Source organism: Peromyscus leucopus, chromosome 7, assembly GCF_004664715.2.
Source record: "Peromyscus leucopus breed LL Stock chromosome 7, UCI_PerLeu_2.1, whole genome shotgun sequence".
In the NCBI taxonomy this organism is placed as follows: Eukaryota; Metazoa; Chordata; class Mammalia; order Rodentia; family Cricetidae; genus Peromyscus; species Peromyscus leucopus.
This window is the reverse complement of record NC_051069.1, coordinates 114,326,376-114,343,033: the sequence shown is the minus strand read 5'-3', so window position 1 is coordinate 114,343,033 and position 16,658 is coordinate 114,326,376. Positions and strand designations below refer to the sequence as shown.

Genomic DNA, 16,658 nt, shown 5'->3' with positions numbered 1-16,658 from the left:
TGGCTTGAATGGGCCCACAGCTTTCCCCTCTCTGAGCCTCACCATGACGACATTGGCGGCTTTCCTCACCCTTGTCATGGTCACCGCAGGAGGGGCTGAGACAGGATGCCGCTGGAGAGAACCTGGTCACCATACTTACATACTCTGTGACCTTATGTGACCCTCACACCCTCTGGGAGCCTTATTTTTATCATCTGGACTATGGGACTGGTGGGCAGTAAGTCTGTAGGGAGCCCTGCAGCAGAGTCTCGGGGTGAAGGGGCAGGGAGGGGGTGGCAGCCTCTCCGCCCTCTGCACAGGTTCAGACACTGGCCCAGAGGTGACCGCTACACTCTGCTCCGCTTCCAGCCAGGCACTGCGCCAGCTCTCTGCCTGCCCGGCCTGCGTAGTATACTTTGGCCTTGGATCTTTCTCATCCATTGTTTCCACAAGTAGGTGGCCAGGCAGAGCCTGAGCCAGGTCATTTTTACCCATATTGCCTCCTCCCAAAGCCTGGAAAGGACCAAAAGATGGGTGGATCTCAACCCTAGCTCTTACATGCTGTGTGACCCCAGGCTGGTCCCTTCTCCTCTCTGAGCCTCATAATCCCCATCTGTAACATGGGACCCCACTGGTGACTGAGACTGTCCTCACTCACTATCACAGCACGAACGTCCCCATCCCACCATCCCACTCACTTCTGAGCCGCTGCTGAGGCAATGGGTCCCCGTACCTGCTGGGTCACCATGGTGCCCCCAGCACAGAGGGGAGAGGAAGATTTATCTGGAGTGTGTGAAAGATGCCAGGCACAATTGTCCCCTCCACCCCCTTAGAAAAAAATCTGGAACGGCAACGGTCTCTTCCTCTGCGGCTGCTCCAGTCCCTGCCGCTGCTGGCGGTGAAGCTGTGGGTCGTGTCACAGCTATGGGGTGGCCACAGGAGCAGCCGTCATCAGGGGAAGCAGCTGGGTGAGCATGGCCTAAATCCAGCTGTAAGAGGAAGGGCAGGGCCCAGGGTGGGCCAGCAGTGTCCCCACGCCTCCCACCCCCACTCCCAGAACAGTTTTCCAGAACATTTGGATCGGGCTTCTGTTCTCCTCAGCCTTGTAGGTGGGAACAGCCCTCTTGTCCCATCACGAAACCCGACACACCCCCTCACCCCAGTAACAACGCCTGGAAAAGCAGACTCCAATCTCAAACTCAACTGTCTCATGGGTGTGGACCCTGAGGTTCAGACGGGGAGCCTGGATTGCCGTAAGTGGACCCGACAGTCTGGTGCCCTTTACTGAAGACCCCCACACACTCTGTTTTTGTTTTGTTTTGAGATAGGCTCTCACCATGCGGTCCTGGCTGGTCTGGAACTCAGAGATCCGATTGCCTCTGCCTCCCAAGGACTGGGGTTAAAGGTGTGCGCCACCACCTCACCCCACCCGACTCTGAACAGGCACACTGCATGGACTCAGTCCTCCAGGCCAGGGCTCTTGTATGATGCCTGGGGAGTTCCGAGCTCAGCGTTCCCACAGCGAGTGGATGGTGAAGCCGGCCTGGCGAGGAAGCCCTGGGTACCCTGTGCCCAGGTTGGGACTTGAAGGCCCCACAGAGAGCGGTAGACATTGGGAGTGGTCTGGCACACAGCCTCAGCAGCTGCCTCGACATGTCCTCTACCCTCCCCTGCTCATCAAGGCCCCAAGGACACAGTAGCCATTGTCTGATAAGGCCTCACCTGAGCTCCCACACCTTGGGACTTGCCCACAGCACCCCTGTGGTCTCCTCAGCACCCTGGCAGCTGGCTTTTCTTTACCCTTGGAACCTTCCCCTCTCTCCACTGGTGAGGAAGGCACTGGTCCAGGCTTCTAGCCTCCCCCTGACGGCAGGGTTCCCTCAGCAGGGTGCCTGATCTAGGGCATACACCCCATTTCTCTGCAGCTCCACGCGAGACCCCTGCCACAGAACTGGCAAATCTTCTCCTATAGACAGCTCCATGATAGGGCTGGAACCCAGAGCTTTGTATAGGCGAGGCAAGCACTCGATCCCCGTTCACAACGGACTCTGGGCCCTCAGCTCCACCTCTCTGCCCTCAGTTTCTCCAGCATGAGTTGGCGGGATGGGGCGGGGGTGGGGTGGGGTGGGGGGTTTGCTTCACTCAGCTCCCCTGATGCAGAGTTCCACTTTCATATCCCTGTTTCGGGACCCAGGACACAATCTTGTGCTGTAGGGGTCTTCTCTAAGGCCAGGGTCTCAGGTTGGTTCTGGGCCACTGAATCCTCCCCACCCCCCGCCAGGGTCATGCCTGGGAATGAAGTTCTTTCACATCTGCTGCTGTAGGCTCAGCCGGGCAAGTAAAGCAGGTTGGAGCGCAAGAGGCAGGAAGGCCCAGGAGAGCTGCAGGCTCCAGTACTGACTGAGCCACCCCACGCTGAACATGCAGATGGGCAGTGTGTGAAAGGGTCCCCCTGGATGGGACACATTCTGCACATGAGTGTACCCCAAAGACCCAAGACAACAGAACCAGGCAGAGCGGTTGAGTTCCAGCTCTGCCAAGTAGCTCTGAGCACCCATGACCTTGTGGGGTCTTAGTCTCTCCTGCCGCAGGGTGGGGGGCACTGTCCCTCTTTCTTAGCTGACTCAAAGGAATGGCTCAGGCTTTGATATCCTGTGGGAACATCTGGATGGGGTCCCCCAGTGCAGAGCTTCCCAGTGCAGAGCTTGGATGGTGAAGGTCCCCAGAGGCTGAGATATTGAGACTGTGGTCCTCAGAGCAGCACTCAGTGTACCCTTGGAAAGGTGGGGTCTATGGGCTGGGGATGTCGCTCGGTTGGTAGAATGTTTGCCCCACATGCATGAAGCACCTGGGTATGGTGGGACACGCCTGTAAACCAGCACTCGAGAGGCAGAGGCAGGAGGATCAGAAGTTCAAGGTTATCCTTGGCTACATAAAGTTCAAGACTAGCCGGGTGGTGGTGGCGCACACCTTTAATCCCAGCATTTGGGAGGCAGAGGCAGGCGGATCTCTGTGAGTTCAAGACCAGCCTGGTCTACAGAGCGAGTTCCAGGACAGCCAGAGCTACACAGAGAAACCCTGTCTTGAAAAACCAAAAAAAAAAAAAAAAAAAAAAAAAAAAAGAAAGTTCAAGACTACAAGGAGGTGGGTCCAGTGGGAGACTTCTAGGCCACTGAGAACGTGCACTTACAGGGCACTAGAACCTGAACCCACATCCGCTCCTTTTCTGCATTAGCCATGAGATGTACTCCCGCCATGATGTCTTGTCTTGCCCATGGGCCCAAAGCCCTCAGGCCAAGCAGTCTTGGGCTGGAAGCTCCAAACGTGAAGCGGAATAAACCTTAGCTATGTAAATGCAGTGCACGAAGTATTTTGTCATATTGACAGAAAGCTGGCTGACACAAGTTAGAAGGAAAGACTTGGGACGGCATAACTTAAAAGAAGGCGACACAACAGATCTCAAAATTAGAAGGAGACGACACAGCAGATATGAAAATTCCCCGGGCCCCTTAGAGGCCAGCTGTCGCCATGAGGGGACAGAAGGCATCGTCTGAATGGGAGGCACTTCACAAACGGTCCCAGGTCCCAGGCTTTCCTACCTTCCTCACAGGTCACCCCCGAGTGTCCAGGGCAGCACCTCCATTCGCGGGCAGTCACTGTCTTGTACATCACTTTGTACGTGGGCCTCACCACAGTTCTGTAGCTGAAAGACAAGCCAGGGGTCCCAGCTCAGACAGTCCTCCACCAGCTTTCCCGCTGCCCTGGGCGCCCTGGTGCCCTCGTCTTCCATTCCACCCCTGGCTTTAGCTCTTTACTGCCCACCCTGGCCATGGGGTCTGGATTTCAACGGCTGGCTGGACTGTGCTGCTCACGGCTCTAGAACGATCCCTCCGTGCAGAGGCCCTGAAGTTTCCTCCCTCCACAATGCCTGCCTTTGTCTCACCTCTCCTGAGGCCCCCAGACTTCCTGAGATCACTCAGGCCTTCGCTGCCCATGCTGTGCCCCACCCTGAAGAGACAGCGTTCCCTCCCTACCACAGTGACACTCACCTGCTCCCAGGGCAGCCCATGGGCCACGGGCAGTTCTGCAGCACCCGCTGGAGGTAGGTGCCATTCTGCACGTGGCAGGAGACAGTACGGGTCACCACGTAGGAGCACCAGTTCCTGAGACAAAACCCACAGAGAGGACGCTCAAGCGGCAGGCCCAGGACTCCAAGAGGCTGGGTGAAGGGGACCATGTGTTCTCCGGAGCCCAGGCAGGGAAACCACTGGGCTCTCTGTGCCTTTTAGCTGGGGTCTCCACAGAGCCTGCAGCTCATGGGTGACCTCGGTGGCCCTGGATGGGGTTGGCCATGCTAAGGGATCTCGGGAGGCCTCAGGGAATGAGCTGCAGGGGCCAAGATGGAGCAGGGCGTGATCATCGGGGCTCTGCCTCCTCGTTTCTGGACTTTAACCTTGAGCTACCCCTTGCCGTCACCCCTTGCCACCAGTGGAAGCCTTTTCGAAGCATACCTTTTCAAAGTTATTTCTCAGGAGAAACATTTCCAGTCAGGGGTGAAGAGGCAGGCTCTGGGGTGAGCGGGCACTGAGGCCGTGACCAACAACCACCCACAGAGAGAGCACTCAGCTCCAGAGCCTCGGTCTCCCCGTGTGGGAAGCGGCCCTTTCATCAGGGTGCAAGACTTAAATGAAGGAAGGGCAGCTCCTCGTGGGCAGCAAGGGCAATGAGCAGGCTCCGGCCAGTGTCTGAGGTAGACAGCGGCCAGCCCCAGGGGTGGCGGTTTGACCCGGATAGTTTAAGCTAGGGTGGTGCGCACCTAGCCACACAGGCACGGAAGCTATCTCTTTATTTTTCCTTGTTTATTTAAGACAGGTTCTCAGTAAGTATCCCACGCTGGTCTCAGCAATCCTCCTGCCTCTGCCTCCTAACTCAGGGACCGCAGGCATGTGCCATTTTACAAGCTCTCGCCCTTTTCGGAAGGGCCCTTGCTCTGCAGCTTTGGGCTGTGTGTGACAGCGGGTTCTCAGGTTAGTCCACAGGGCCTAGCCTTCCGCCATGGTCTGGTAGCGGCTCAAGCTAGTCCTAGGTTTGTACCATTCCCAGCGCTGTGACGATACTCACCTCCCTGCTCCTGCTGAGCGTGACTGTCCCTTCCCTGGACTTTCCTCTCCTTGGCTGGTTCTGGCGGCGAGGCCAGAGGGCTAAGGGACAGTCCTCAGCCCCACAGACTGAGACTTTCCCTTCCTTGTGGGTGGAGCTAGGGCAGCTGGGTGGGGGTGGGGGCCGCTGGGCTGGGGCAGGGAGGGGACAGGGACATTCCAGGTGCTCAGCAGCCCTCAGCCCAGCCTGAGGTCAGGAGCCCAGGGTAATTTGTTGGGGCTCAGGAAGGCGGAGACGGTGTCAGGTGGCCTTTCTCAGCCTGGGCTGTCTTCCCCTGCAGACTACCCTTCACGGCCTTGAGCCCAAGGTCAGCAGGTTCCCAGGCCGGTGCCTTCACAGAGCCACCAACCATGTCTCAACCAACACACGGAGGAGATGAGAACCAAGGCCCCGGAATGGAGTCAAAGGCCAGGCCCCGCTGGCCACATTCTTGGGCTCAAATCTGGCTCTGTGGCCCCAGCTTGGTGACATGTTGTCTTCTCCTCCCAGGGTCTCAGTTTCCTCTCTAGAATGGAGGCATGTCTTTCTGGCTTCGTAGAGAACCATTTATATACCCCTAGCATATAGTAAGTGCCCAGTGTGTGCAGTTCGGTATCCTGATGGGTCGGTCATCTGTGCTTAGACACTGTATCTAGCTACCTCACAGAGGGGACATCGGGATCAGTAGGCGGTACCTGACCTGTCACACACACAGTGGTGACAAGCACAACCCAGCGGTCTAATTCTACATGATAAGGGGGTGTAGGGAGTGGGGGTTAACCACAGGGGGTCTGAGCGTCAGGGAGTGGGGGGAAACGGATGATGCTCCCTAGCTAGGCCCGGTGGTCTGACCTGCACTGTGTGTACCCTGGAGGCTGAGGTTGAGGATCGCTTGGCCCAGCCTAGGCGACAAAACAAGACTCCCACCTCAGAAAAATAAAATAGAATGGCAAATGGCTCAGAGGCAAACCCCGATGACCTATGTTGAATCCTTCGTAACCACATAAAGGTGGAAAGAGAAAACCAACTCCCCAGAGTTGACCTCTGATCTCCACACACGTGTGACACATCACACCAACACACACACACAGGCACACACACACACACCGAAACACACATTCAGCATGGGGATGCTGGTGTGCACACACTGATGGAAGCACTCTCGAGGGCATGTGTGCCTACAAAAGCTTGGAAATGTGCCGGTGGTGAGGACGTGCACAGACCCACAACACACATGGACTTGTATGTGAAGATCAAGGCCCACACTGGAGGTCAGGTGGAGTCTGTACGGAGCCTGCAGCTCATGGGTGACCTCAATGGCCCTGGATGGGTGGCCATGCTAGGGGATCCTGGGAGGCCGCAGGGAATGAGCTGCAGGGACAAGATGGAGCAGGGCGTGATCACTGGGGCTCTGTCCCCTCATTGTTTTTTTTTTTTTTTTTTTGGTTTTTCGAGACAGGGTTTCTCTGTGTAGCTTTGCGCCTTTCCTGGGACTCACTTGGTAGCCCAGGCTGGCCTTGAACTCACAGCGATCCGCCTGGCTCTGCTTCCCAAGTGCTGGGATTAAAGGCGTGCGCCACCACCGCCCGGCCCCTCATTGTTTTTTTAAAACATTTTTTAACAAATTTTTTTTACATTTTCACATGTTCCTGAAGAAAAGACTGCCCACCATGCAAATGTGTCACACACACACACACACACACACACACACACACACACACACACACACACACACTCCCTGTGGACAGACAGACTAAGGTCATGTCCTCTGACCTTAGTGCCAGATAGTCTCACCATGCACACGTGTGCACACACACACCCTGGCAGAGGCAGGCCCGGCAGGGCTCACAGGCACTAGAGCGTGTGTGCACACAAGCACACACAGCCACACTTCACATGCACCCCCCACACCCAGCTCTGAACTAGGCTGGGGCAGTCCTAGAAACCCTGCGATCATCTCAGGTGTTCTTTTGGGGGGCAGGGGACAGGAGCTTCTTTGTCTTCCTTAATTAACGGTTTCGTGCTGTTCCCAGCTATTTGCCGAACTCGGCCTGAATCCCGTGTGGGACATCTGGAGCCAGTAGCTAGCCAGATGTTTTTACACAGGAAGGACACTCAAACCAGGTGGAGTTCAAGGTCCACAGCAGACTGCCTTCTCTATCTGGTGGTCGGCCTCAGGGGCCAGAGCACAAACCCAAGCCTTGCCCTTGCCCACTTCCAGAAATAGCGGGAGGTTTGGTGTGTGTGTGTGTGTGTGTGTGTGTGTATGACTGTATGCATTCCTATGCATGTATGTGTGTATATGTATATATGTTTGCACGTGCATTTGCATATTTGTGTGCATGTAAGTATGTATGTGTATGCATGTATGTGCATGTACATTTGTGCGTGCATGTACGTGCATATTGTATGCGTGTGTGTGTATGTGTGTGTGTGTGTGTGTGTGTGTGTGTGTGTGCATGCCAAGTTTGTGTATGGAAGTCAGAGGCCAACTTGTGGGAGTAGTTTGCTCTTTCTAAGGTGGGTCCTGGGAACTGAACAGCACTCACCTGCTGAGCCATCTCAGTGGTCTCTGTAAGAAGCCTTTTGCAAAGCATGTATCGGATATGGTCACCGCTTGCCATGGACCCCAAAGTCCACCACGACCCCCCACTGTCCCGCAAGCCCCGTTCCTTCCGTCCTTCGAGCGGCTCACATCTATTGAGCATTCATGGGCCATGCTGCCCCTTTCCCACGTTGGATGTTCAGGATCTATTGGTAGAGCCCTGCTTCCTTATTCTGGCAACTCCCACTCAGCCTCTGAGTCTTAATCCCAAGGTCCAGGCAGGACTGAGGGCTCCTCAGCCACGCACAGTAGCCCTGAGCTATATTCTCCTCCGTGAGTGCTGGGATGAATTCAACTCAGGGCTGCTCAGAAGTGTTTGTTGAATGACTTCATGACCGAGAACACAGCAGCCAGGGCAGAGAAGTCAAAACTCAAGGTTTTCAGAGAGAGATGCAATACTCAGATACCCTGCCATCCCTGAGGACTTCCTTCCGAGGCGTGGTCAGGGATAAAGGTGCCCAGGAGTCAGGTGAGGCTGAGCTGTGAGGTGGGTCACCGGCAGGGCCGGGAGGAGACAACACATCCCTTCCTGGTCCCCCACCTCTGCCCACTCAGCCCCTCCAGAGCCTCCAGAGGCCGCTGAGAAGGGAATAAAAACAGGCCAGACCAGCTCAGCCTGGCACGGGCGGCGGTCCTCTGCAGTGGACCTGCACGCCGCCCTCCACTCCCTGTGTCGAGGGGCCCAGGGGACTTTGTCCCCACAGGGCCCAGGGCTGTGATCCGGAACAGCGATAGGAACTAATTGCAGGAGGCAGCCAAGCGGGCCGGGGGCCAAGGGCCGTTATGAAAAGGAGAGGAAAGAACGGAGACAGGCCAGTGGGGGTGGGGTGACGCCGAAGAGCCAGCCCCCGAACGGCACCAGCGTGCAGCTCCAGTACTGCGATGCAGTCTCCTGCCGTTGTCACGGACATGGTCCTGACCGGCTCCGACCTTGTTGTGCCCATCTGCAAATGGGGAGAGCAGAATGGCTTCCACGCAAAGTGCTCGGTGAGCCCTACCTGGGGTCAGTTCTTCCTGGCCTGAGGTGTCACAGACAGCCATGGCTGATGACAGCCAGGGCATTGAGAGAGGGCACCTGCCTGGGGTTAGCCATGTGGGCATAGACTGGGATCTGTGAATGCAGGAGCTGTTCAGAGAAACAGGGCTGAGCCTGGGGGGGACGGCACAGAGAGGCAGGAAGCAGTCCTACTAGGGGACGCCGACTGGCGGCCTCGACGTGTTCCAAGGTGGCCCCGCACAGCCCCTGGGCACCCTAGTTGCAGGGGGCTCAGAGTCTCACCACATTCCTGGGGTTGGGGTGGCCCCTTGGATGCCTTCCCAGGCCACCCCCTCCTCAGGCACAAAGCCCCTTTTCTGCCTTCAGTCCCTCAGCTGCCAAGGGGTGCCTGGGGCGCCTGGCTGGGAGTGGAGGGAGGGCTGACTGGGGCGCGACATCCCCATGCTGCTGTCTCCAAGATGCTGGGACAGGGCCATGAGGGGGAAGTCCTGGCAGCCGGGACCACAGCTAACTCCAGTGTTAGGTCCCTACCCTACCGAAAGTTGGTCACAGTGGGAATCCATGTGCGCGGCCTGCACTGGTTTTCACTCTCAGAGCAGACCTTCAAACACAAGACCAAGCAAAAGAGGAAACTGAGGCCCGCGGCTGTGATTCTCTGTGTCTACAAAATGGGAGTGAGAACACTGTGTGACACAGACCGCTGTGACCGCCTTCTGTAAAGAGACCGAAGCGGACCCTAGTGAAGGCCAGATACCTGCCCACAGGCAAAGTTCCCACACAGGAAGCCCCGGGGGATGCCGAGGACAGCCGGGAAGGTGTGGCCTTGGGCTGGCGGGTGGGGACTATGGCTGTGAGCTTTCTCATCCATCACCCCGTCTGACTCTGGGAAGCCCAGATTCCTAATCCTTCTCGCGTCAGCATCTGGGATTCTGGGGGCTCGCTCAACGGACAGGGACAGGTAATCTCCGGACCTTTGTTTCTCTATGAGACAGATCACAAGAAGAAGGAGCCTGGGACCGCAGCTGGGAAGGTTCTAGAGGCTACAGATGTAGGAATAGTGCCAACCCAAACCAGCTGTGGTTGGCACACGGTAGGTGGTGCTGTGACGCCTGCCACACAGCTGTCCCCATGCCAGACAACTAACTGCTCTTCTGGCCCCCGATGCCTCTGCGGCTTCTACCCTCTGGGCCTACTAAGGTCACCTGCTTCGTTAGCTGCCCGGGGACCTGCTGGCCTCTGACCACTGAGAAAGGGACATTTCTGAAAAGAATGAAAGAACCGAGTCCGCAGGGGGTCGGGGCCCTCACAGGCCTTTGAATGGGCTGAAAGGCCCAAGAGGCCTGGCTAGTCCCCATGGTCTGTCCCGGAGACGGGGCCAGGGGCTGCAGGCTGAGCAGGGGCCGGGGCCGGGGCAGGTTCAGACTCTGCCATCGAGACCAGAAGGCAAATCTGAATGCCAGCTCTTCCACTAATAGCCCGTGGGCCGTCACTGGCCTCAGTTTGCTCCTCTATGGAATGGGGGCGGGTTTCCCTACATTCTTCAGTCCTGAAAGACACTGTCTAGAAAAGGCCCCACAGGACCCTGTCCTGGGAAAGACTCCACAAAGGCCGGCAGAGAGTCACAGGCTGTTGGGAGTTCCAACCAAATGCCAGGTCCCAGGGGGGGCCTCTGACACTGACCCACTGCGCAGACTCCACCCCAGGCCTTCCTCCAAGCGAAATAAATAGATGGGGCACTAAAAAAAGCCAGCAACAGGGAAAAGGGGAGGGGGAGCCCTGAATGGCTGGCGAAAGGGTGACCCTGGCATTTTACACGTGCAGGAACGGGGCCCTTGGGCCAGGCCCACAGAAGTCCTGGGTGTGTGGGGTGGGGGTTGGTTACAATGGCATCGGTTTACCTTCTGGTGGCTCTGGGATCTCAGGGGTGGAGCAGGGGAGGCTGTCTGTCCTTTCCTACATGGGTAGGTGAGCAGGCTCTCCAGAGCACTGGGTGACCAGGTCTCCGCCCCCACCCTTATGGTATGGAGATGAGAACCCCTGCTTCAGTCCCGGACTGCCACCGATGTGGGAGAGAGGTCTCCGCTCCAGTACCGGGATTGCACGGAGCTAGGGTCTTGTTCTCTATCCCAGTCCAGGGGTTGCACGGAGCTGGGGTCAGGTCCCCCGTCCCAGTCCCGGGGTTGCACGGAACTGGGGTCCGATTCCCCGTCTCAGTCCCGGGGTTGCACGGAACTGGGGTCCGATTCCCCGTCTCAGTCCCGGGGTTGCACGGAGCTGGGGTCCGGTTCCCCGTCTCAGACCCGGGGTTGCACGGAGCTGGGGTCCGGTTCCCCACCCCTGTCCCGGGGTTGCACAGACCTAGAGGAGACTTACCTGCGACCGGAGAACCGGGCGCCCGGGACGCTCCACGCGGCGCCGCCTCCCGGGAGCAGGAGCCCGAGGCAGAGCAGCGTCCAGGCCCGCGGGCCGCCCATGCTGTCGTCCCCGCCGCTGCCGCGGTCGCGCAGAGCCGGTTCCGGGCGGAGCAGGGCGGGGGCGCTCGGCTTCGCCCGCCCCTCGCCCCCCGCCCCCGCCAACCCGGAAGCCGCCCGCGCCCGCGCCCCCGCCAGGACGCCCTCCAGGTGCCCACCTGCGCCACGGACCGGGAGACCAAGGCCCTGGCCGCGGCCCCCGGACGCTGCCAGGACCCGAACCCACCACTCCCGAGTAGTCACGCCCCGAGGCACCCGCTCTGACATCTCCGAGGAACCCGAAACATGCGGGATCCGCCCAGTCGACCCAACAAAGGCTTCCTGAGCTGTGCCATTGTCCCGGGCATCTCACCCCGCACATCCTGCCCGAGCTGGCGCTTTTCATCACTCTGTGCTGGGCCGGCAAAGTTGTCCAAGTGACGCAGAAGACGCCCAGGCCCAGGCTGCTTTACATGTGAGGACACGGAGGCCCAGAGAGGGGACCCGCAGAGTCAGCCTCAGGGCTCCAACCCTTGCATCTCAGTGTCGGGGGCCTCATAAGCACAAGAAGAGGCAGCATTCTGGTGTGGGCCTCAGTTTCCCATTCTGTACAGCAAGGACGGGCTGAGAGTGGAGGGGTCCGGGTGGGACTCAAGCATGTTCCGTGAGGCGTAGTAGGTGTGTGTGTGTGTGTGTGTGTGTGTGTGTGTTGTGTGAGCAGGATCCTGTGCAGATATGAGACGATGTTTGTGTGTATGCATGATGCTGTGTGCATGAACGGTGCCAAATACATGTCATGTGCTGCATCTGTGTGTGCACGGGCAATGTGTGCTTATGTTTGCCATATTTGAATGTGCAATGTATGTGCTTGGGTGGTGGGCATGTGTATGTGTACGTGTGGGATGCTTGTATGAGTGCATGGCATGTTTGTATATGCATGTGTATGTGTAGTGTGTGTGTGTGTGTGTGTGTGTGTGTGTAGTATGTTTTGTTTTGTTTCTTTTTTGAGATGGGGTGTCTCCATATAGCCCTGGCTTGGTCTGGAACTAATTATGTAGGCCAGGCTAGCTTTCATCTCACAGAGATCTGTCTGCTTCTGTCTCTGCCTCCTGAGTGCTGGAATTAAAAGGTGTTTGATACTGTGCCCAGCTCTAGTATGTATTTTTGATAGCAGTGTGTGCTACCTGATGAGCGCAGAGTTACCAAGGGAACTCTCAGCAGAGTGTCTACCCCCACCTGGGGCGGGGGTGGGAGTGAGCAGCCTGGAGCAGGGAACCCTTGTCCTGCTCAGTCTTGCGTGGGACCCAGATCAGCTGGGCAAGGGCCATCTCCTGGTTGCTCGCCCATCTCTGAAGGAATCAAAAACAGTCTGATTGCTGGATTGCCTCTCCTGGACCCGTGGGCAGGAGCAGGTCCTGGGCTAGAGTCAGGACCCAGACATAACCAGAGTCCTGAGTGGAAGACAGAGCCCCATCCCTGTCTCCGAGGGGCCAGATAGATGCTGAGTTCAGACCTTGTCTCTTGACAGTCTGGCCACACTGACTTACACAGTCCTCCCTGTGTCTGAACCTCAGTTTTTTGATTGGTCCTTATAGGTCTTTGAGCAGGATTATGATGTCCCTACTTCTCATGCCCGCTCAGCCTCCTCCAAGGGCATGACCACGGGCCTAACTTTGCCCCAAAGGGGTGTCTGTCTCCTTCATTGAGGTTGCTGGCACTTGGTATATGCTGTCTTCTGACACTAAATCAGCCAGTCCCCTGCCTCACTGGCTAGGCCTTGGGGGTTTTGCTTGTCTTACTTTGTACAGTATTGGGAATTGAGTCTGTCACCTTGCCTTGTCCCCACAGGCAGATCAGCAGCTTGATTCCACCCCTACGTGCTGGTCCCACTGCAGGGCCCAGGTCTGTCTGAGGTCCCAGTCAAGTGGCCGGGATCAAACTCCATCACCCCAGGGGCACAGCGGAGAGCATGCTGCAGCACTTTCAACAAGCCAGAAGGCAGCCAGGAGGCCCCAGCAGCCATTAGCAGCATGTCTGAGACACTCCTGTGAGTTAGGACATCCACATTCCTTAATTGACCCACCAAACACAGCAGCTCTCGAAGATCCCTTTCCCAGCATGAGACTCCAAAGAGCTCTTATTAACATTTCACACCAGGGAAGGGCCTGACTTACTGAGGCCAGAGCCCCAGAGTCTGGAATATTGATTTATAACACAACCAGGCTGTTCTGGGCCCACCGAGAGCCGTCTGACCCAAGACAAATCTCTTCCCCTCTCCTGGGAAAGTGAGAGAGCTTTGGTTTCCCTGAGGTGGTTAGGGCTTGGAAGCCGATGTGGGTGAACAGCGGGCTCTCTGGGTCTCTCTACAGAGGCGCAGAAAGGCAGGATGTGTCTCCAGGGAGGGGCTTTTGGTTTTGGTTTAGTGGAGGTTTCCATGTTCACTGAGTGTGTGTGTGTGTGTGTGTGTGCGCGGGCGTGTGCGTGTGCGTGTGTGTGTGTGTGTGCGCGCGCGCGCGCGCGCGCATGTGCTGGTGTTGGCTTGATGTTTTAGGGCCTGTCCCTATGCCTGAAGCCTCTCCCGAGCAGCCCCGTCTCCTTGCCTGCCAATCCCAGATCATAGCTCCCAGCAATGCTAGCAGCTCCTGCTGTCCCCCCGAGACCCCCAGCTGACCACAGGCCAGGCTGTGCTAAGCAGTTTGCCTGCTCTGTCTCCTGCCCAAGCTTCTGCCAACCGGGAGTGGGCAATTTGTCCCCAGGTGTGGGGACACCTCCGGGGTTGCTGGAGAGTGGGGGGTAGGACCCTGCGCTGGTAATCAGATGATATTACCTCCTCCAGCCAAGTCCTGCAGGAGGCTTCTTTGGGGCGAGGGGACTTGGCACAAACTTGGGCTCCCATCTGGACTGAAGAAGACATGTAGGGACCTGGATCCACATACTGGGGGACCACAGGGGACACACACGTGAACCTCCTAGAGCTGGCCATGGGGTGCGGGGAACAGCCACCCACCCAGCCTTGTCCAAACAGGAAATGCTTTTGTCCCAAACAAACCTAGGTCATGGCCTCTTTCCCCTGGGAGCTCCAGCTGGACCTCAGCTCGTGACTGTTCCTGACCCCACTTTGTCCCATGAGACCGCCTCCTAGCCCAGGCTGCACTGAAGCCCTGTGCCCAGCAACAGGGCCCTGGCAGATCTGATCCATGCCCACAGCCCCAGGCGTTCAGGCACCATATATCTGCCATCAAAGGCTACTCAGATCAAAGGCAGGGCCTTCTAGATCCTTCCAGGCTGGGAAAGCGCCAGCTCGCACCTCGGGCTGGTGAGGACTGGCTGTGTCCAGGGGTGGGCGAAGGAGGCACTCTGGCTGGGTGGGTGGGTGAACTCAGCCCACAGGCTGCAGCTGCCCTAAAGTGAACTGCTCTTCTCACCCAGCTGGGGCTGGCGGGCAGGGGAAGGAAACTGTCAGGAAATCATAAATTAGAACTGAGGGGCTTCCTGCCCTTCTCTGGAACCCTCCAGAGGAGCAGCCTGGGCTTTAAGGGTGGCAGACAAAGCACAAGTCACCAGAAAGCATGGTGGGACAGCGCGTCTCCCCTGGAGGGTTCTCAGTCATCTACTGGAACTTTTCCGGACTCAGTTTCCCCATCTGGAAGATGGGGGTAACAGGAGGACTTGGAATGTGCTCTTTTAACTACAAAGGGGTAGAGATAGAAGTCTTCTGACAACGTCCATTTCCCTTCTCCCTCGGTCTTTCCTCTGGCCCGCATCCTCCACACGGCTACCTAGCTGCCCTCCGGGGTTCTTTCTCGTTTCGTACCACTCTGCAAGTGTGGACTGAGGATGTAGGAGTGGAGAGAAGAGCCTTTTGGGCATCCATACTGCAGCCGAGTGGCTGATGTATTTAGTGTCATTTAAAGTTGGGATGAAGGGACATTAACTGAGGTTCCACCGGGTTTCAATTCTAAATCAATAGTGACAAGGCTGGTCAGAAGGCTGCTTGCTGACCCTGGGGCCCACAAATGTGTTCCTCAGCGTGGAAAGGTGTGCGCGTCCCAGCTGCAGTGAGGTCAAGTCCGCCCCTGCTGGATGCGTCTCAGATGAAGACCATGGCTCCCCGAAGTTAGCTGGATATGGAAGAGTAGAGGGAGAGAAGAGGCAATGCTCACACCAGAGAGCCTGAAATTGCTGGCTGCCATGTTAGTCCCAGGTGGCACTGAGTAGGCCCTGGGAGGCCCCTCTCCTGACCTCCCCCCTCCCTGGGGGGGGAGTTGAATGGTTCTCATCAATGGAGGCTGCTTTGAAGGAATGTGGAAAACCAAGTAGCAGAAAGTGGGGTGTGTGTGTGGGGGGTGGGGGACTCAGAGAAGGAGGAGACAGCAGCCGGGTGGGGTGGCACACACCTGTAACACTGGCACTTGGGAGGTGGAGGCAGAGGATCGAGGGTTCAAGGCCAGTCTGGGCTGCATGAGACCCCACCCACCTCAATCCCTATACACATCCTGGAAAATGAGAAGCGGAGGCCGTGATGGAGCAAGCCAGAAATATGCAGAAGAGGAACCGGGGCAGAGGCCGTGATGGAGCAAGCCAGAAATATGCAGAAGAGGAGCCGGCGAGGGGGGGGGGAGGAAAAGAGACAGACACGCAGGAGGAGGGGTACTTGGAAAAGAGGACCCCACGTTGTTGGTGTCGGTTCCCATGGGAGCCTGGGGGCAGGGCCAGGGTGCTCAACCTCTCAAGCTCCCGGGGTGGGAGTCTGCCCGTCTGGCAGTGGCTCTGGCTGCCTGTGGCTGGTCTGAGTCATCTCAAGGGGCCCTTTAGGTAATCACGCCACGAGAGACATCGATGCTAGCCCAGGACTTGGCCCAGGGAGGCTGAGGCAGATGAACAGCTGGATGGGTGGGGTCCAGATGTTTGCTGCCGGCTCTCTCTCCCCTTCCATCCAGCCTGTCAGGAGGCTCTGGGTCCCCTCTCTATTGTTCTCTGGTCCATTGCAGTCTACCCGTACCCTGTGGACAAGGCCCTGGTCTCCATGGTCTCTCACTTTGTCTCTGACCTTCCAAGCCTTGGGTTCCTCCTTAAGGCAGGGGACCCATGTGAGGTGTATGGGTATATGAGGCGAGCCTTGTTCTCCCCAGGGAGAGAGCTGCATATGTCTTCCCTCTGTCTCCACACATGGCAGCCTCTAAACGTCTCCCAGTGCCCAGCCTACTGGGAGCTTTCCGGCCTATGGAAGGCCTCTTCCATCCCTCCCCCTGCCTGCAAGACCCATCCCTTCCTCCCATCTCAGCTCGGACATCATCCCCTGAAGTTGTCTCAAACCCAAAAGGCCATGCATCCACTGGCCTTCCCCAGCTACAACCACCTGAATGTCTGTCTGCTTCCCCTGCTGGGTCACAAACAGGCAGAGATTCTAGACCCCCTTGGCAATCTTTCTAAGAGTTCTAGAAAATATACAAATCATGCAAAATATCCTCGGCTACAAAAAACTGCT

General features: G+C 57.3%; 1 protein-coding gene across 9 annotated transcripts in view; it reads right to left on the bottom strand.

Annotated features, from left to right (window-relative positions):
- Positions 1 to 11,691, bottom strand: part of Emid1 (EMI domain containing 1) — a 39,792-nt gene extending 28,101 nt beyond the window's left edge. For 2 of the 9 annotated variants that reach the window (XR_005092062.1, XM_028870614.2), the window contains exons 1-3: positions 11,094 to 11,222; positions 4,029 to 4,142; positions 3,579 to 3,682 (exon numbers count right to left, since the gene is read on the bottom strand). Coding sequence is in view for 8 of the 9 variants with exons in the window: in XM_028870614.2 (XP_028726447.1) it covers positions 3,579 to 3,682; positions 4,029 to 4,142; positions 11,094 to 11,194 (319 nt within the window). In the remaining variant the exon portion in view is untranslated. Of the gene's footprint in view, positions 1 to 3,578; positions 3,683 to 4,028; positions 4,143 to 11,093; positions 11,223 to 11,349 lie in introns of those variants that run through there. The other 7 variants (XM_037208103.1, XM_037208105.1, XM_037208108.1 and 4 more) reach the window with 6 other exon arrangements.
- Between the last annotated feature and the right edge of the window lie 4,967 nt (positions 11,692 to 16,658).